Source organism: Lactuca sativa, chromosome 2, assembly GCF_002870075.4.
Source record: "Lactuca sativa cultivar Salinas chromosome 2, Lsat_Salinas_v11, whole genome shotgun sequence".
Classification (NCBI taxonomy): Eukaryota; Viridiplantae; Streptophyta; class Magnoliopsida; order Asterales; family Asteraceae; genus Lactuca; species Lactuca sativa.
The window spans coordinates 140,520,652-140,542,337 of record NC_056624.2 but is presented as its reverse complement, the minus strand read 5'-3'; the positions used below and the strand labels follow the sequence as shown (position 1 = coordinate 140,542,337).

The 21,686-nt window shown below is 33.7% G+C and overlaps 2 protein-coding genes across 3 annotated transcripts; both read right to left on the bottom strand.

Annotated features, from left to right (window-relative positions):
- Window positions 1-7,128: 7,128 nt before the first annotated feature.
- On the bottom strand, window positions 7,129-13,744 carry LOC111917515 (mediator of RNA polymerase II transcription subunit 22a). Of its 2 annotated transcripts, XM_052768447.1 has the most exons (5): window positions 13,689-13,744; window positions 8,603-8,801; window positions 7,871-8,048; window positions 7,669-7,734; window positions 7,129-7,590 (listed from the first exon to the last, which is right to left on the bottom strand). In XM_052768447.1, exons 1-5 carry the CDS (start codon window positions 13,711-13,713, stop codon window positions 7,339-7,341), a joined length of 720 nt encoding a protein of 239 aa, XP_052624407.1. In that variant the 5' UTR covers window positions 13,714-13,744; the 3' UTR covers window positions 7,129-7,338. The 2 variants fall into 2 exon arrangements, with proteins under 2 accessions (XP_052624407.1, XP_052624408.1); XM_052768448.1 differs by lacking the exon at window positions 13,689-13,744 and having other exon boundaries at window positions 7,871-8,045.
- Window positions 13,745-17,908: 4,164 nt separating this feature from the next.
- LOC111917484 (uncharacterized) lies at window positions 17,909-18,983 on the bottom strand. The gene is made up of 2 exons (XM_023913166.2): window positions 18,636-18,983; window positions 17,909-18,544 (listed from the first exon to the last, which is right to left on the bottom strand). Exons 1-2 carry the CDS (start codon window positions 18,981-18,983, stop codon window positions 17,909-17,911), a joined length of 984 nt encoding a protein of 327 aa, XP_023768934.1.
- Window positions 18,984-21,686: the final 2,703 nt, after the last annotated feature.

Here is a 21,686-nt window from a genome sequence, read left to right as displayed (position 1 = left end):
ATATAGTCATTAAAGGTCAGCCTATTTTTTTCAAGTTGTTGTAATCTCTCTTTCTCTCTCCCCTATCTCTCACTCACGTATTTCAAACATTTAAACCCTAATTTGAGCCGTCACCACTCTCAATCGGGCGACCATCTCCACCTTTACCACACCGCAGAAATCCTTCTAACATCACCACCACCACCTGTGTGACCATTGGCACCACCAGACCACTAGAGGACCACCAGTAACCATCGACTACCGTGTTCTGCAATGATCGACTAACCATCAATTAACCCTAACCTCTCACGTCAACAATCGTCGCTGCTTTTTCTACCCTTAAGCAGACAATTGTGGACATATTTCAAGTTCTGGCCTCTCTATTTTCTGGTTCTGTTTTGCATCCTGGCTTGATTGTTTCTTTTTTTATTCATATGATTGCTTTTGTTCATATGATTTCTTCTTTTTTATCGTCTACTTCTTGTTCTTGGGGCTTCCGATTTTGGTTGTCTACAGTTTTGGTCAGGTTTGGGTTTTCCGATTTTGGTTGTTACAATTTTGGTCAACTTTGGGTGACGAATACAAAACCCCAACATAGCCTCTAACATGCATATTTCCCTATTACTGTCAGGGCATAAACTTATATGTTCTTTAGGAACAAGTGTCGAGTGAGGTGAGTTGTAAAATTCGCAATATCACTTTACTAATACTATATGAGATTTTAAAGTTAGTGCAGTGGATAAAATCAACTTTTAGATGAATAATGAATGAAAAGCTCAAAACCATATATATATATATATATATATATATATATATATATATATATATATATATATATATATATATATATATATATATATATATATATATATATATATATATATATAAAACGGACCTTTTCATTACACTTGAAGACAACTTTTTTAAGAACACATTGCTATAACATATTTCTTCAATATATAATGGAAATATTCAAGCTAGAACCATGGAATCTTCTCTATTTCCTCTTAATATGTGCAGTTGGAAAGAAATTAAGTGAAAAAAACTGTTTTATGTAATATTTATGTGTTATATAAGCTTGTAAAAATATATAATGAAGTTATATGAATAAGACTTTATAAATAAATAAGACTCTAATCATATATGAACTGAATAATATGATTTTTTTTCATTTATGATTATTATGTATTTTCGTCTTTGTCTTTGTATTTTATTCCTTTATGATTAAAATTGTAATAGATTTATGTTTCTATATTTATACAGTGAAATCCAAGATCTTTTGGAATGTAATGCTAGAGTGATCGTGTTCAAGAAAATATTATAAAGTGGAAATGTTGAAGGCTTATTTATTTATGATTATGTGATTCAGCCGAACACTACAAAGTGACTTATTCATTTATGAATTATAGAATAATAGTTAATTATTGTATTCAAATTTTTGTTTGAGTTGTATTAATTTTGATTATAGGGAAAATAGTTAATTAGTATATTGTAATTTTGTTTTGTATTATTCATTTATGATGAGATGTATAAGCTACTTATTTATGCAATGTGTTTTATTCATTTAGAATTATGATTTTATTGAAAACTTTTTATCTAAAAGTTGTGTTTTATTCATTTAAGATTATAATATGATTGTAAAGAAATCTTTTATATCCAAATTATGTTTTGTACATTAAAGCTTACAACAATATTCATATATGATTACAAATGTGTTTTTAATATGTCCTTTAAAAAAAATTCATGCGTCGTTAAAAATATTTGGATAATATGGTAAATTCTTCAATATTTTTAATATGTTGTTGGTAAATAAAATAAAAAATAAAAACGTTTTTTTTTTTTTTTAAATCATGTTAAATGATATTTAATTAATTTTATTAACTAAAAAATAATTTTACTACATTCCTAATATTAGGGAAAATAAATGCATCACATAATTATAGAAACTAATTAATTATCATAACTTATCCATATTTAATTACATTTGTCAAATTCCTTTTATACCCTTATGAAATAATTAGTCCACAATTGTTCTCGCGTTCTCAACCTTTTTGGTATTCTCATATGATCATTTCCCTATATATATATATATATATATATATATATATATATATATATATATATATATATATATATATATATATATATATATATATATATATATATATATATATATATATATATATATATATATATATATAAGGGCAAGAAATCAGTACGACTACAAGCGACATTCTCAAAGTTATCACCATTTCATTTATGAACTTTTTAATATGAGAATGGGTTATGTTTTGTTTCCTCTTATGTTATAGAATAAATTTCATTTATAAAACTTCCATATTATTTTCTTGAATGTTAAATAAATGACATTTGGTATCTACTTTATAAAATTTATTTAAATGACGTTAAATACAAAAAATAGGATGTTATATGTGCTTACTGGAGTTGCAGGTGCCATGGACTAGAGTGATATAAATCGGCAATATAAGGCTAAATGGTTAACCTATAGGGTTGTAAAAGGAAGAAGGAGGTGGAGGAGATGATCGGTAACGAAGCCTGATGCGGTGGGGTTAGGAGGCCATGGCAATGAGGATAGTGGAGAAAGATGATCAGGGAGGCATATAAAATCAGCGCTTTTTGTTCGTATTTGCAATTAAGCTCTTATTATAAAGTATTTACTCATTTAGCCCATGTAACTTATATTTTTAATTAATATAAAAGAGCATGAAATGACTAGAATGCCCCCATGTGAGGGTCATGAATAGATCCAATGAAAGAGTTTCAAAGACATGGACAAAATGTGTAATCGAAACCAAGGGGCTAATTTTGACACAATCAAAAACCTATGACTAAAATTGTAGAATTATGCCGACCATAGGACCATTCCTGTAATTTAGTCTTAGTTGAATTATAATATAAGTCAAGATTATTTTTTTATAATAAGGGTTAATTTAGGGACCTTTTCTATAAATAGAAAAGAAATCAAAAAAATTGGTTTGACCCATTTAGTTTTAGGGTGTGCCCTTAGTTGAGATGAGAGACATTTTTAATATTATTCTTTCTTCCTTTCGATATGTCTCTATCTTTCTACTATCTCATTAGGTTAATGGGTGTGATGTCATACTTGTCATGGTCCACGTAGGCGTCACATCATACTTTCCACATTCTTACCAAAAGTTGTCATTTGGTAGGCGCGGGTTGCCACACTTGTCATGCTACCTTTTTTTTTTTTTTTTAAATATACAAAATAAATATTTCAAACCTAACATTTCTAAAAATTCATTAAACTTAAAATAAAAACATAGAAATTCAAAATAACAACAAATACACCAAAAAATAGAGTTCAAAATTAAAAACATACAAACTAAAATTACAAAACCTAGATACACCTAAAGAACATCTTCATCAGAAAATTGATCTTCCAAATCGTCAACCGGTTCCATGTTAAGATCGATGTGGTTGACGTTCCAAATATGTTCTGTCAAGTCCCTACGAAGAACATGATGCGTCACAACATCATGAACTAGTGCCCTCCTCGACATGTACTTCGCACTTCCAACCTCAAAAGTTTGTGTCGGTGGAACGATCTCGTTTTCGTTATACTCACATATTGGATTTCCTTCGTCTTCGAGAATCATATTATGCAATATTATACAAGTATACATCACCTCGCTCATTTTATTCTCCTCCATATATGACGCCGGATATTTAAGAATATGCCAACATTTTTTCAAAGCTCTAAATGCTCGTTCAACATCCTTTCTTGCCCGCTCTTGAGCTCTCTTAAACTTCAACATTTTCCGATCATTTGGACAAGACAATGACTTCAAAAAACAAGAATGCTCCGGATATATCCCATCCACCAGATAATACATGTTCCTATACGATGTTCCAGCTACTTGAAAATATGAGTCTAGTGCAGTCCCGTTGTACATGTCGTCAAGTAACGGAGACATGTTAAGAACATTGATGTTATTAAAGGAGCCAGCTGAGCCAAAGAATGCATGTCATATCCACATATCATGTGATGCCACCACTTCAAGTATAACGGTTGGATAACCATGATCGCCTCAAGTGTATTGCCCTTTATGGGCATTCAGACAACAACCCCATGCCCAGTGGAGGCAATCTAGGCTTCCTAACATTCTAGGAAATTCGTGCACTTTTTAGTGATAAGAATACACTTGGTGGATGTCACTATAAGTAGGTTTGTGCAGATATCATGGATCATATAATCTCATGACATACTTGCAAAATTTGTGAAGGCTAGTTCGTGCAACACGTCCGGACATCCTAAGGTTCTCCTCTAGTGCATTAGGGCAAGTGGCATATGCTAATTGACGAAGTGCAGTGGTGCATTTTTGTATAGGAGTAAAACCAACTGTACCTCTAGCATCTCGACGTTGTTGAAAAAATGGACACGCTGTCGTGACGTCGTTGACTATATATACGCAAAAACATAGATTTATGCATACGGAACCGGCGAGGAAAATAATATTATATAAAGTTGGCACCATCCACAAAGTAATTTTGCATGATTCGATCATTAGCCGCCTCACGAAATCTTTGTATGTATCTTCTCTTTCTCCGGCGTGCATTCTCCATATTTTCTTCTTGTAGTTGTTCGATCATCTGCTCCGCCTCCTTGATAACCTCTATAGTCGTTTCAAGTAAGGCATCAAACATGCCCGATGAAGATGACGAAGACGACATTTTGAGAGAGTGTATTTGAGTTGTAAGTTGATGTTGATGAGTTAAAATGGTTTGAAGTTATAATATTTATAGGAAGTTTTTATAAAAAAATAAAAAATTAAATTAAATGAACGTAGCCGTTGCCAGCTACCCCACTTTCCCATTGGTCAACAAAACTCGACATATATTAACCGAGATATTGAGCCGAGCTCGGCAAGCCGAGGGGTCCTAGTATGCGCCGAGGTTGCCGAGCTCCTCACCGAGCCCACACCTACTAGCCTTACAAGAAGGAAATGCATATTTTGGTTATCGGTTTATTCTTGTTGTTTGTTTCTAATTATCTTTCACATATACCTAATGATAGACATGTTCAAAAATATCTGTATTCGAAAATCAAATGTAAAATTAAATTAAATTTCGGAAATCCGAAAATTAGATATCCGATTTTTCGGATTTGGATACAAATATTAGTTTTTTAAATTTTCGGATATTTTGGATATTGATATCCGAAAAAAAAAATTTGTATTTATTTTTTAAAATATTTTTTAATTCAAATTATAATAGTTCGGGAGAGTTAGATTTTGTTTAGGGACACTGCTTATGCCTTTTTATTTAGTTTTTGAGATTTTCCCTTTAAATATTTGCTATTTAAAAATATATTACAATAGTATATTTCACCTAACTGGTTAATTAGTCAAATGAAAAGGAAAATAATCTTTGTTTATAGTAGATAACGTCTAAATTTTTTTTTTTGAGAGTTTAGTATTTTCGGATATCCAATTAAATATCTCAATCAGTATCCAAAATTTTAGATACGGGTTGGATTCAATATGATATGATGATATCTACAATCTAAAATTTTTGGATATCCGAATTTGAACACCCTAATACACACTATATATCACAAAACAAAAATTGTGATACCTTAAAAGTTAATTGATCAATATCATGCACATAGTGTTGTTGCAAACATGATGTATTGTCTACTAGTCGTGAGATAGAATAAGAGCACCCACAATGCTTCTTGCAATCTTCTTTCAAAGCACATGTGGATTTGATTTGAAAGCCACTCAACGTATCCCTTTTTTCAGCAAGCTTGCAAAGCACAAATGGGACCTATCATCGTTATATATAAATATACTTATCTACTTTAATAAATGAAATTTTTTTTGTCATTGTCACACTTTCATTCAATTTGTCAAATGTTATTTTATGGTTATTTTGAATTAATTTTTATTTAACATATTATTTTATGGTTTTTCTATTTTATTAATTTTGCATAGTATTTAAATGCAATAATAAATGCATATTACTTTCCTTAATAAACTTTCCTTTTAATTTTAAAATTACTAAATTAAAGCTTTATTGATTTCCTTTATTTATTTATCTAAATTATTTGTTTAAATGTAGAGAAAAAGACACTTTAATTTTTATAATTCAATATTTTTTTCTCATTTTTCTTATAAATTCAAACTTCTCAAATGTTTAGAATTTTATATTTAGTTTTTTTTTTAAATAAATTAATGTAATACATGAGTTTCATACCTAGTTTATATTAATATTCTAATTAATTAATTTCATTTTTATTATTTTAATAACAATATGTTTGATCACTAAATTTTGTTTTAAACATCCTCTTTTTTCAGATTAATCATCAAGTTCATTATTATTTGATGAGTATGTATTTTAATTATTGTTTGTATTTAGATTACACACAGTCATTATTCATAGTATTTTATTTTTGAATTAATAGTAAAGTAAATATTTTATATAAAAATAAAGAAGTTGTTGATGTGGAAACGGGGACCATACGCGAAAGATGATTGGTATTGCACTGATGTAGAGGTAATTACAAAATCTGATGTGACACGTTTGAAATACTACTTGTATTGCACTGATATGGATGATCTAAACATCCTAACCAAAAGACTAAAGTACATTGCTATGTAGTGCAAGTTTGAAAAAGAAAAAAAGAAAGTGCATTGCTATTTAGTGTAGCTCTAAAAAAAAGAAAAGAAAAGAAAAGAAGACATTCTTGTACATCATGTTAAAGCAAAACACCATCTTTTTCACTAATTTCTTCATCTCCTCATCCTTCATCTCATTCAAACTCTTTCACCTCCTTCAATTCCTTCCCCATAAACTCCTTAATATCTTTCAATTACTTTCTCATTCAACACCTTCAAATCCATCATAAAACTATCCCAATACAAGAATAATTTGCAATAACCTACATAACAAATAGATGTGATAGTGCCATAGTGGCATTAAACAATTGGCTTTGTGTGTCATTCAAACCTCAATCTCCCCTTCCTCAGTTGATTTCAACTCCTTAATCAACTCAAAGTGGATACTTCACAAACATTCGTATATTTGTTGGTATCTAAGTAATTGAAGTTAATAATTGAAATTATTAACTTTTCTCTAGGTAGTTCATAAATCTTCAGAACATACAGATTCTCATAAAAGTTTATCAACATCAGCATAAGAATCGACTGTATGTATTTTACACAAATTTGTCTTTAACCCTTGGTTTTAACTTTTAACACAAACCCTAAAACACAAAAAATACAAAGTTTATGTTTTCAAGTTTGAATCTTGCAAAAGACTAAAGTAACAAAAACACATCTAGTGATTAAATAGCATACAGATTGACATAATTAATGTTCATTGATCATGAAAGTGTTGGTTTGACTTTGTTGACCTAACAAGAGATGAATAGTAATGTGATTCCATTTCCTTAAGGCTAGCAGCAGCATCTTCACCAATTCTTGCTAATATTTTATCAGTCTTTTCAGCTTGATGGTTTAGCTCCTCTGTTCTCTGTTCCACATGATCATTCAATGATGCAAATCCTGAAAATATTGCTGTTTGCTTCAACTCTGATACTAATTTAAGCAAAGAATCCGCTGCTTGTACCTGTTGTTTAACAAGTTGTACATTCCTTTCCATCATTAGTTTAAAAAACTTGATGATTGTATTAATTTTTCTTCTTACCATTCTTGATGCACGCACTTCCATCATGAAAGCTTCTTGTGAGTTTCTGACAGGAGGATCATTGACCTACAAGATAATTCAGGAGATGGAATGGAATCAGTCATTCCATTCCATTCCATTCATTCTCAGATTACATCATACCTAACACTTTATTGATAACAATTCTTTCTTGAAGGAAACAAGATAGAAAGTAAAAGTTTACCCTTGCAACATTAACAACAATGCTGAAATTGTCAACAATACTTCCAATATCATTATCAACTCTCTGCTGTAAAGATTTCTGTTTTTGGGCAGCAGCTGCTGCTGCTGCAGCTGTGGGACCACCTGCCCCACTTGTGCCACCACCTGCTCCTCCTTTGTTCATTGTAAAATTGAGTCTGCTACATAAAAGATCAATCAAATTTGTTAATGAATATATACATAAACAACACATCATCACTTCAATTCTCCAAACAAGTAAAGACATAAGGCAATCTCATGGTTATCAAGTGATTAATCAAAAACAGGACAATTTTAAATGCCATCACAGACTTTGACATGGTGAACAACAATAATTCCTTCTTTGCAAAGTAGCGTTGAGTGTGATCAAATATATCAATTGATTAATCAAAAAATATCAATTTTCCGAGAGTCTATGCTTTGCTTTCACAGATAAAGTTAATGTACATAGATAGAAAACAAGACCAGTAATGGGAGTTATAAAATTATTTTGTGTCTGTCTTATGCCTTAACTCCCTTCACTTCTCCAAACCCTAATGATTAATGCCAGTGGCATAATCACCATACACTGGATGCACAGAATCAAACAATTTAATTAAACAATTTATGCAAAAGAAGGATCTCTTGGAAGTCTATTTTTTATTTTAGTGTAGAAAAATGAAAAACATACCGGAAGTCTATTTTTTATTTTAGTGTAGAAAAATGAAAAACATACCGGAAGTCTTGCCACTCCGAGCCGGAGCCTAGGGTTTTCAGGTATTGTAAAGGAACTGAAGTGTTGCCACTCGGAGCTAGGACTCGGAGCAGAGGTCGGTCGCCGCCGTTGAGGGTGCGAAGTTTCAGAGTTGTGCGCCTGTGTCGTCGTCTTTTGGGGGTCGGAAAACGAGACGAGAGCTCCGTGCCTCCGGATTTTTCTAATTTGGGTGACAATAAAATCATAAATATCCAATAAAATCTAAATTTTACGTTTTAATTTTATATTAATTTTTTTTTTTTTTTCAAAAAAAGTCCTAAAAATTGGTAAATGTTTGGTTTTTAATTGGTCAAAATCTTAACAAATTAATTTGGGACTATTTCATAAACTAATAAAATATTGAAAATTTGCTGTAATGAAAATATTTGAATTTTTCTGTAAACAAAAAACTTATTATTATTATTATTATTATATTAAAAATATAAATAAAAATAGTATTTTTCAAATTCGTTATTATTAATATTATAACGAAGAAAGTGAGATTATGACATTCTATTGATCAAATGTTCTGTGATAACACAAGTAGATGATGGAGAAGGCGAAAGGTAAATGTCATATTGAGGAGGTCATTTATATAAAAAAAGAGATTTGCGGTAATAAGTTAGAAGTTATATTGCAGTTTTGGTCCTTAAACGTAAAAAAATGAAGAGTAAATTGCACGAATCGTCATTCGTACAAGTAAATAAAGACATGTTTGGTTTTTTTTTCAAAAAATTATTTCGAACTGTCCTTTGTATGTTTAAAATTTGCATGTTTCATCTCTGAATGATGATTTTGTTACGATTTAGTCCATTCCAAATATAAAATTATCATAATGCACTTTGGGTAGTTATTTTTCGATCAATGTGATAACATTTATTATTATTGATAAATTGAAAAGAAATAGGGCCTATTCCCACCACATTTCACCCTTATCCTCCCATTAGCCACTCATTTATCCTTTTTTATGGCTTCCTCTGATCGTACTCTTACCAACGGATTATTCTCTAAACTTACTCTCAACATCCTACACTTACCAACCCGTTATCCTCTTTTATGTCTTTCTCTCCTACTCTCATCATCCTTCTATTACCCCCCCCCCCCCCCCCCCCCCCCTCAAATTTGCACATTTCACCTCCACATCCAAAATAAAAATAAAAATAAAAATAAAAAAAACAAAAACAAAAAAAAAACAAAAACAAAAAACAAAAACAAAAACAAAAACCTGTAAGCCACATGGTTCTAGAAATCAAAAATCATTTTAGAAATCAGACTCAAAATAAAAATCAAACCAAAACCCAAATAGTTTCAGAAAATCGAAAATGGTCGTCAATCTTTTTAAAAAACTTGTAAAATCATAGCTTTACGAAAAGGGTTCTAGAAAAAACATGCGAAATCAAAAATCACCCATATCTCTTCGTCTCTTTTTCACACTCTCGGTATTACACCAGCACAGTTTCGATTTCCATAATTAGAGGTTTTTTTTTCAAAACTTGCAAAATAGTTTGATGATTGAGCAAACACCAGGGAAGCTTTCTCTAACTATGGAGCAAAGACCAATAAAACCTAAACTCATCTAATTACTCATCAGTGTATAACACCCCAACTATTGATTTATTCATCTTGTTGTTAAATATCTTTTATCATATCGATTTAAAGATTTAGGGTTCTTAGAATGAAAGAGGTTGGATAAAATCAAAAGTCAACACGGAGATGGGCCACTATGATAATCAACCCATCCAAACATCTTCCTTTTATTTTATGTTCTTGGCTCCATCCTTGCCATCAAATAACTAGGTTTCAATATATTCGGCAACAAGGCCAAGGAAAATAGTTTGGCCAAATCTTTGATATGTGCTAAGGAATTGTCATGTTTATGAAAGAGGTTCTTAGAGATGAGATGATTTTCTTCATTATAGGTAAGCTGGAAGAAAAGAGGCCTAGTAGGCCTGACAATGGAGCGGGTTTTGACCATGATCCGATCCAAACCCTTAACAATTATATGAGTTTGGAGCATAGTTTTTGATTTGTTTATCCGTTAATGACCCATACCCGATAACCCTTTTATTAAAAGTGTCGGATATGGATCATCATCGATCTGCTCCGTTTATAATCCGCCCCACATAAATTTTAGAATTATACATTTATATTTTATACTACCTAATGTTTACTTTAAATTCCAATCGAACATCCAAAGAAAAAAGGCCAAAAACTAAACTGTTTTTACATAGGACTCGTAGACTCAACTTCTAGACTTTCAGTCTTCTGTCTAGAATCATGGTGTCATTTCATTTATATTTCATCATGTAATCACCAATTTTATTTATAAATCAATGAAATCATTTATCAACCGGAAGAAAATTTGTAATTACTATTCTCTATCAATGGAATTGACGCTCAAAAACTAATCGGAAGTAACTACAATAATGATTTTAATTCCAGTTGAACGTCCACGAGTACGTAACGTGTATTCTAAATTAACAATTTTTATTTAATAAATGTGATTTTATGATTTTAGTAAAATGTGTTTGATTATTCAAAAAACCTACGGGTCACGGGGCGAGTTTGGATATCTACTGATTCGGTTGTAACATCCCAAGATTTGTGTAGGTATTTCCAAACCCTCCTCTATCATTACCTTATCATTTATGGTCCTTGGAGTTGGAAGTGTTGAGCCAAGACAAGTTTAAGGGCCAAAGTTGCAACCTTGGACCAAGAAGGAGTACGCTACACGTACATAAGAGTACGCTAAGCGTACTAAGGTCTGCCTCAGTATACTGGACGTACACGTGTATACGCTGGGCATACTGATGTCAAGGTGAAAACCCTAATATTTAGCGTTTGGGGCCTATATAAGCAACATGTTGAGCATCAAACCTCCTTTACCTCAGCCTCCATAGATAACAGTTATCCTCCCCAAACCCTAGCCTTTCATTTGTGTGTTTAAGCTTATTTGGTGTATTTTTGAGTGCTTTAACAGGAAGTTATTACATCAAAGCGTTGGAGAAGGAGATCAAGCTTGTAGATCTGAAGTTAACTTGTGCTCAAGAAGCTCCAGAATGTATAAAGTTCCAAACTTTATGCATATATGCATAGATCTCATCATTTTGCTTTATTAGAAGCATTTCTTGTCCTAAAAGCCATAAGGTGGTGCATGTTGTGTTTTGGACGAAAATGGTTGTCCCTTTAGACTCTTGAAGGGACCTTGAGTGAAAAAAATGAGGTCTCATTAGTTGTATGTGTCCCATGCATGAAGAAATAAGGTCTTAATGGATTAAGAGTAAGCATTAATAACTTTATGGACATACAAAGTGATAAAGTTCATGACTTTATGGATCCTAGGCATGTTAGGTCTCTGGATCAGAAGTTTGTGCTTAAGTGCTTAAGTCATTAAGCACTTAATAAGGTATTGGCAAATTGTTGCGTACGCTTAGTGTAAGTCCAATACGCCTAGGGTACTGGGTCAACTACCCCGATGGTGGTCAACATCTGGTCGGGTATGCCCTGCGTACCAGAGGAGTACGCCCTGTGTACGTCCTCTATTGGACCTTTGTCAAATGGGCTTTGAATTTTGGGCTGATTATGGACTAAATGGAATTGGGCCTTTGCTAGACTTTGTAAATAAGATGTTTTGGGCCCGGTAGTGATATTGGATCATGGAGTGAGGCCCAATTAGGAAGTTGGGCCCAATTTAGTAAATTGGGCCGATAATGGGCCTTTATGTGGACTTTTAAGTCAAGGACTGGGTAGTTTTACCTTGGCCAAATAAAGAGAATGGACTTAATGAATGGTGTAGACATTTAGTCAAGAAGGTTATTTTGGGTATTAATTTGGTGTTGATTGTGTAATAGTTTGGGATTCCTGGTGAGACAACAGTTAGAGATTTATAGTATTTCAGCACTTCGAGCGAGGTGAGTTATCCTCACTATACTCAGGGGTCTAAGGCACCAAGTCCGATCCTTTGGATTGTTACATGGTTATGTTATGCTAGTATGATCTGTTAGATTGGTATCCTAAAGGGTAGGATAGTATTATGTGGTATGTGATATGATTTGGTAGATCGATATCATGGTAGATAGGATGGTGTTATGTGTGTGGTATGATCCATTAGATCAGTTGTTGTCTATAGACTGTTATGTGATTATCTGTTATATGTGCACATGTTTGTTTGGCGGTTGAGGCTTATCTACTTTGCGCGAAAGCCAATAGACCTGGGCATTCCAACCTGTTGGTTGTGGGCCGTGAGTATTCCATCCCGAGGATGATTGGACTCATAGTGTGTGGGCATTCCAACATATTGGTTGTGGGCCTGGGGTATTCCATCCTGAGGATGATTGGACCCATAGTATGTTGGCATTCCAACCTGATGGTTGAGGACCTGAGGTATTCCAACCCGATGGTTGACTGGACCCATAGTATGTTGTTTATGATTATATATGTATTGTCATGGGTATGTGTATTTTGGGGGAACTCACTAAGCTTTCGAGCTTACAATTTCAGTTTGGTGTTTCAGGTACTTCTGGAGATCGCGGGAAAGCGAATGCATGATCGTACCGCTCCTCCTGTTGTTATGATTTTGTTTTTTGATACTGGGATACTTTGATATTTATATTTTGAAAACAAACTATGTAATGTTAAATGGTTTTATGTGTTTTGAAAAGTTTAATTTTGACATGATTTTTATGAATGTTACATCGGTGGATAAGGGTATCAGTTTGATTATTTAAAACCCTGCAAATTACGAGAGCGGGGTTGGATCGGATTTTGAAATTTGTTAAAAGGGTTTGGATCAAGGTCGATTCGCTACAAACTCGCCCCATTGTCATGCCTAAGAGCCAGAGAGAACGAAGGAATTAAAGGTGGATGGTGATGGTAAGGTATAAAAGGAGGTGGGCCCACTGCCATGGAGGCACTATTATGGGTATATTCAAAAACTTCTTCATAGAGGGTTTCTTTATTGCTGAATCAAGAACAGCAAAAAGAAGATGAAGAAAATTGTCCGATCAAAAACTAGTATAAAATGAAATATAATGTTAACCATATATATCTATGTAGTGGAGTAACTTACTGAGTCTGAATAAAAGGGAGAACATCTTGGAGGTGATCTAATAACAGAAGAGAGCCTACAAAAATATGAAAGTGGTGTTTAATATGTAATTTTGGAAATCAATAAAGAGAAAACTTCCTCTGTTTTCATTCAGACCGGTATCAACTATCATATCATCCAATTGTTTCATTCCTACAAAGCCTCTTCTAAATCATTCTCAGCCATATTTAGCTAACTGAAAAGTTTCAACAAGTGAGAACGTTGGAATTTTCATAATTAAGAAAGAGTTGTGATGTGATAGATACATTGGGAAACTTGCTGTAAGAGGAAGTGTAAGAGCAGCACCACCCCTTGCAATGTTTTTCCAGACACCACCACGCTTACCTTCCTGCATGGTAAACTGAGGAACACAACATACAATAAAGACAAAGGAATCCAAAAGGTGACATGGAAACGGAAACAATCAACACAATGTTTTTTTTCACCTCGACAGTTATCCAACATGAAATGGCAGCCAATAAAGGAAGAATATAAAAAGCATTAGCAGTGGTAAGGTCGATGAACCAAGATGCCCCACCAGTTTGAAAAGATGGAACCTTTTCCACCATGTTCTCAATCTGCACATTACTACTTACTCAAAACTTACAATACATTCCAAAAATGTAGTATTATTTTTAAAAGGTTGAAGCTGTCATTTGGGATATAATATATTTTTAAAAGATTGAAGCTGCTGGATATAATATATACTCTCTTCTTTTGTGCCTCAACTTTAGCTACAGTCGTTGGACTCATGCTCTGAAAAGGTTATTAATAATTTTTAATAATAAAATTAAGCAAGGACCAAAGAGTTTCACTTCCTTAAAAGGATATTGATTCACGAGCATGTTATTCAATAGCTTTAATTTCCGTTTTGAAACAATATATTATAATTTAGACAAAGGTGGCTCTTTATAAACATGAATTTTTCATCTATGTAACATGTAACATTACAAATAATGACAGAAGAAGTTTGATGATGGAAATACCTTATCTTGCATCTTTTGTTGAATCTGCTCCAGCAATTAACCAAAAAAAAAAATCTAAAAAGTACATATCTCATGGTGTATTGAAGGAACAAGAAAAAAAAGATATGAACACTACATTCACGTTTCTTTAAGCAGGGAAAAAAAAATCAAAAAACCAACCTTAAAATCGATGGTGAAGATAGGTATATCATCGGAAATCGTTTTCTATGGCGGTGTTCACCGTTGTCCCACCGGCAGCAGTGTTTTAGGGATCCAAAACTGGAAACAAATCCCCCAAAATCGAAATAAAAACTCAAGCTCTTACTAATTAAGAAGAAATCAAGGACCAAAACCTTACCTTTTAGCTGGATGATGAAGTGGAATGCCGGAAAATGCCTAGGATCGCCGAAGAAATTGAGAGGAAAATGTTTGGGCAGCCGACTGGAAAATGAAGACCAAAAGGGTTTTTGTTACAGCGAAACCCTATAGAGACGACATGTCGTCTCTATAGGTAAATGAAAACGGCGTCGTCCTACCTCGTTTCATTAAAAAATAAAATAAAATAAAAAATGATTTTCATGCGGATCGGTCCCACCTTTTCCAGACGACATGTCGTCTGGATAGCTTGCCCAAAACGACATCGTACTCCGTTTCTGCAAGCTGGATAAAAAATAAATCAAAATTAATTTTTAAGCGCCCTATAGAGACGACATGTCGTCTGTATAGGATGACAAAAACGGCATCGTATTGCTTTTCTGCGGCAAAGAATTAAAATAAATCGAAAATATGTTTTTAATTCCTCCTCCCGACGACATGTCGTCGGTATAGAAATTCGATATACCGCCAATATTTTTCCCCTTCCCGCCGAGTCTATGCAGACGACATGTCGTCTCTATAGCTTTTCTGGTCAACAAAATATGGTCAATGTTTGAAAACTCTATCCAGACGACATGTCGTCTCTATAGATTGACTTTTGCCGACGACATATGTCCTCTGGATAAGTGTCTAGTGAGCTTATTCAATTTGCAAGATTCTAATACACACATTATATATGTATCTATGTGTGTTTATATTCAAAGTTCTGGAATTCGCGAAGGTTCCCAGAATCCCAGTTTCTTTTGGTTTTATACTTTCAGTATTCTTGTTCTAAGTTGATCCAACGTAATGAGATATTCTTCCTTTCTGTGCCTCCGTTGGTAACTTGACGTTCGTTGCTAATCCAAGCAGCTGAAGAAACTTGATCAACACCCACGTCGGGTCAAATTGCCATCATTCCAATCCATGTCGAGCAGATCTCGGGAAAGCGTGGTGATTGTTATGCCACCCCTCTCCGAGTGTCAACACTGCCACCCACCTGTTTTATCTCAATTATTATTCAGCGAATACATACGCAGCCTATTAATATATATGCAGAAGTGTTGCGCATGGGCAAACATACCATTTATTGGTGGAAGTATCCGAGGTGTTCCACGGCCTCTCCCCCCATTTATGGCTGACATAGCTTGCTAGTGCTGCAAAATGGTGAATCACCACTGCTCGCATTCCCTGCGTGGATTACAAGCATGATTCTCTTCACATAACTAATTTAACATATCGATTATATACATACCATTGCCCAAGCCAAGTAAGGAAAGCCTCCCTGGAGATATAGTAGGGCTGCAAGTGCAGTTGGATGCCAAAAGTAAGTATCATGATTAATTCATGAAGAAACCTATAAAACCACTGTGCTTTTAGCTTGATTCTCCACACTAATTAATTTGATCAATTCAATATACCAAAGGTGGTTACGAGATTAAGTAAAGATAATATGAAATGAAAGTGTAAGGCATTGTGTAGTCACCTTTGTAGCAATGTGGTCATTGTTGAAAAGCCAACCCATATTACAAAACCAAAAACCGTCAGTTGGGGTAACAGGATCCCTATATATTCGTATCAGTATACTTGTGGTGGTTCTTGTGAGTGTTCACATAAAACATTGGATCTCTCTGTAATTTTATAAGTTAGAGAAAATCAATAAGCAAGATCCGACAACTAGAAGATATAGGCAATAGAAGTAAAGATGTAAGTTATACATGCATATAGGCACGATACCTGGAAAGCGTGAGCACCACAATAAACGAAGAAATACTCGAGCCATTTTGGGATCTTGAAACTTCGGTGACAAAGAAGTCTATGATAACCTAGAGTCATACCGAAGGCGCTCAATAAAGCAAAGCCCACACATAATCTGATTGCACCCCGATCAAACACGAAAGGTGCGCATGCAGCCAACACATGAATCCCGGTAAACCAGCAAATGCTAGACATGTCTTCCAAATCCCATTTCCGGAACCAAAACCATCCCTTCTGCTTCCCCTCGAACTCCAAGGTTTTCACGGCTAGTGCCCCCGCTGCTGCCATAGTCTTGTTTTTGATAAGCTACGTATAGTTGGAAGGGATAAGGCATATGCACGTATATGGACGTATTAATGTGCCCCATTATAATAGCAAGTGGCATGGATAGATCTCCGGTGGGTTTTTTTTTGGGGGGGTGGAGTTATCGTGGAATAGTTTATTCGAATTGCTATGTATTGGAATCTGTATAAGAGTTTTTATTCCCATGGTCCATATGTATACACGTATCAAAGTATTAATAGCGGCGACCTAAGGAAGAGAACTACTACTGTAATAGGGGAATTCTACTCGTGTGCCACATTATCTATCTGGCACTAAGATGAACTATAGGGGACGTCTCAGGTTCAAATTTTGGGGTTTCAATCAGAATAATCTGGTGACGAGTATACCAAACGGTTTGGAATAGCTATTTAGCATTATCGTTTAACACCTTGTTCCCGAGTTTTTTTAAATTCATTAAAGGAAAGGGAGGGAAAATATTAACCGAAGGAAAGGGAGGGGAAGGAAAATTTTATTTAATCCGTGTTCCCGAGTTCGAAGGAAATGAAAGTAAAATTTTTAGTTTATGTGTTCCCGAGTTAGGAGGGAAAAGAGAAGAAAATTAAAAGATTACAATTATACCCCTATTTACACATTACGTTAAGAACATGTAAACAATATGAATAAACTATAATTGAAATCAAAATTAATCAAAAACATTTAATCAAACTATCAACTAATGAAATAAACTCAATTCAATAATGAAAACCCAGAAAATCAAAATTTCCCCTCTTACAAATGAAGTCCAATGCAACCTACTGTAAAAAAACAAAAAACAAATCCCATAAAACCTAAAGATATCATTCAATTTTTAGCTTCACTCATCATCTTTCTTAAAAAGATTTTCCTCATCCTCATTGAAGAACTAAAAATTGTCCTAGCATCGGCTTGATTACGCGATAAATATATAAAAGCATCCGCAAATTCATCGTCATCCAAACCCATCAACTCTAACTCTTTCTCGATTTCCTCACCTGTATAGTCACGAGATTTGTTCCCTTCCCTCATAACATCAACGATTTCTTTAAATGTTTGCACAATATTCTGTTCAAAAGATTCTGGTTGAGGTTGAGGTTCAGGTTCAGTTTCAGCTACTACTTCGTCTTCATCTTGAAGTTTGCTTTCTAGTTTTCTTTTTTTACTCTTCAGCTTCTTTGCTTTTGAACTCCCATCAGGTGAAACATCTGTTACTGACACTATTTGAATGTCCTCATCATCATCTTTGTGTACATTCTCCAAACTTACCTCCTTATTTGTCATTAGTTTTTCCACATCAGCAATTTTTTCTATTTTAATTTCTTTGGATTTGCTTAACCGGGCGTTTTTTTTCTTTTGTTGTTTCCGCTTTTGATCCCGATGCTCTGTCATCTGAAAATAACATCTCCAACTGATTGTAATTTGAAATCTTTTGGTCCTGAATGCAGCTGCTTCAGGGTTCGCCTGTTTATAAAAAAACCAAAAAATTAATTAGTAAAGTTAATGGTAAAAAAGTTATATAAAACAATAAATCAAACGTAAAACCAACACATACTTTAATTAATTGCTCCCATACTTCATCCTCTGCTTCAATGTGTTTTGTTTGAGAATTCCATGAGAACCCACTCAACGAAGTACCCCGATACATATCATACCATTTACTAAAATTACCTTTTAAAGTTTTCATTCTGTTTTTAAGTTGATCTTTTGTAATAGACTTGTTAAACTCTTTACTCAACCCTGCAATCATGTTCGCATATGCTTGCGAAGTGAATGTACCATTCACCCGATTACCTATATCATCTTCCTTTACAAGAGCTTCAACTAGAGCATTATCCATATTATCTGTCCATGTCAAATTTTCTTTTTTCACAACACTTCCATCCGCTGCCCTTTTGTTCATGATTGCTATGTACATACAAAGATAACATAACCAAAAATACATTATTAAAAATTGTACAAATATTTATAAAAAAGAAAGGGCTCATAATTTAAATAACACCATAAAAAAAAAAAAAATTGCAAATGTCACTACAAAATTAAACTAAATTAACAGAATGAAATAAAACTGATAAATCGTTGATCTACTATAAAACTAATTAGACATATCTATTTTATTGTTTGGTTTCAACAAGTAATCATTCCACATTTGAGTTGTAATCTCAATTCCTCAGCCCCATCACTATGCACACGTCCGTTATTAACATCATGTCTCACTTATTGTGGTTGTTCATCCAACACCTCTTGTAAGACTTCATGTTCAAGTTTTTTATCACGATCCTCGTCTAGTAAAAAATTGTGTAAGATACAACATGCCACAAAAATGTCCGGTTGTGTGTCGCAAGAGTAAAAAGGTTCTTGTGAATTTCTAACGATTGGGAACCTTCTTTTTAAAACACCAAACGACCGTTCTATTGCGTTACGTAAAGAAGCATGTCTAAGATTGAACAACTCTTTTGCATTAACCGGGGGGTGAGCAGAATACTCTTTCAAATGATACCTGACACCTCTATATGGTGTCATTAGTTCAATGGTATGAGACAAACCAGCGTCTACCAAACAATATCGGCCTATAAATAACATGTAATTAGTTTTCTAATAAAAGACTACACACAAAATTAAATTAGTTAACAAAAATTACCCCTAGGAATTAGTAGCTTATCGTCTCTTTTAAGTGCATCTTTCACTATCCTTGAGTCTCAGGCAGTGCCCTCCCACCCAGTTAAAACGTACGTAAACATCAAATCAAATGAACATGCGGCTAAGACATTTATGGTAGGGTAACCCTTGCGACCACTATATCTAGGGGCATCTCTATTGGGTACTTTTACACGAACATGTGTCCCGTCAATTGCCCTTACACAATTCTTGAAGTAGGGATAAAATCTCTTTTTCTCTTGAATTTCTTTCGGGACCACATCACCTTTAGGTTGTTGAATGTAGTAACTTTCTAGTGCTACAACCGCGCGAAGAACTCTATGGAAGCACCTACTTGTTGTAGATTTAGCACGCCCATAAATGAAGGAGACCATTATATTTCTCATATCGTTACTTACGATGTGTAGAAACCTTGCAACATGTTCTTCAACAGACATGCGTTGCGTAGGTCGCAGTCCACCATCCCGTTGTAAGATAGTACACAACTTTCTAAAAGTTTGTTCACTCACACGAATGAGCTCACGACATTTCCCACCTTTAATAAGTTTGTGTAATAGTCGTTCTCGTTCAAGTTGACGCTTTAATAGTTCTTCCTTACTAAGTAAATTATGGTTTTTTTTTTGAAAGTCTACGTTGTATTATAATGGCCATGAACATCACAGTAACCACTAGCCTTCGTCTTTTTTCCCCATCATCGTCTTGACTGGTCATGGCACTTTCCTAATACTAAAGATTCATTTAATCAAGAAAAAGAAGAAAAATCTCATTAATTGTGAGGCAATCAACATTGGGCCAAAGTTATTATACTCTACAGTGAATAGTAATTGGTTAATTGCAAGAATTGCAAGAAAAAAAATAAAAAAATTGCAAAAATTGGAGAGTCTCTAGGAACTCGCTGTAAACATATAATGGTGTTTACACATAAACAAAGGATGAGTATTAAACATAACATCAATGCAAAAGACTATAAATCAATTAATGCAAAAAAAACGTCCAACCACAAACATTCACATGCATTAAATGGTACATTAACTCGTGACTAGTGACTTTCAATTTCATCAACATCAAATCCTAAAAAATTATGCATATTGTTCATATAAATATAATTGCATAATCCAATTCACTCCAACTTTGAAAATTTATTAATTTCAATGATTTTCACGTTCTTCGATTTTAAGTATCAATAAGACTTTGGTTGTATCCTGCTAGCTTATAAACTATATATGTGGTCCATTTCAGCTTTATATGATGCTGATATTTAGATTTTATGTCTCCATTATAGCAGCATAGTTTTTCTTTAGATATTTTCTTTTATTTTGGAGTTTCATAATTAAAATTTGACATGTACTTGTCTACAAATCTATATATGATTACTAACACAATCGTGAAATAGGATCTGGCATTCTTTTTAATACAACAGTTTTGTTTTTTATTTAGGTAATTGGGTCATAACGCATAACACTTAACTCATGTGATGATATGAAACTGATTATCATTGTGCAGAAGATGTATTAAACATAGCATTAACATACATTAAAGCATAATACCGAATCCAACTTATTTGTATTAAAATAACATTAACTGATCAGCATGTTTGCATTGTTTGCACAATGGGAAGGTCATGCAAGTAGAAGATAAAGAAGAAAAAGATTGTACAGGGAGGATGAAGAAGAAACGTACAGGGAGGATGAAGAAGAAACGTACCTGATCAGAGTATGGCGCGAACTTGAGCAAGACGATTGTGTATGGGACGTGCGGCTACGTGATATTTTATAAATAAGGTTGAGGGTATAATGGTCCATAAGAAGATAAGGCAGGATGCGCTTCCAATTTTCTTCCCGTTTCCGCCCAATTTGGGAGGAAAATTTGGAAGGAAAATCAATCTCCAAAATCCGTCCCTTTCCTTCACTTTCCTTCGATCAATTAAACTCGGGAACACGGGTTTCCT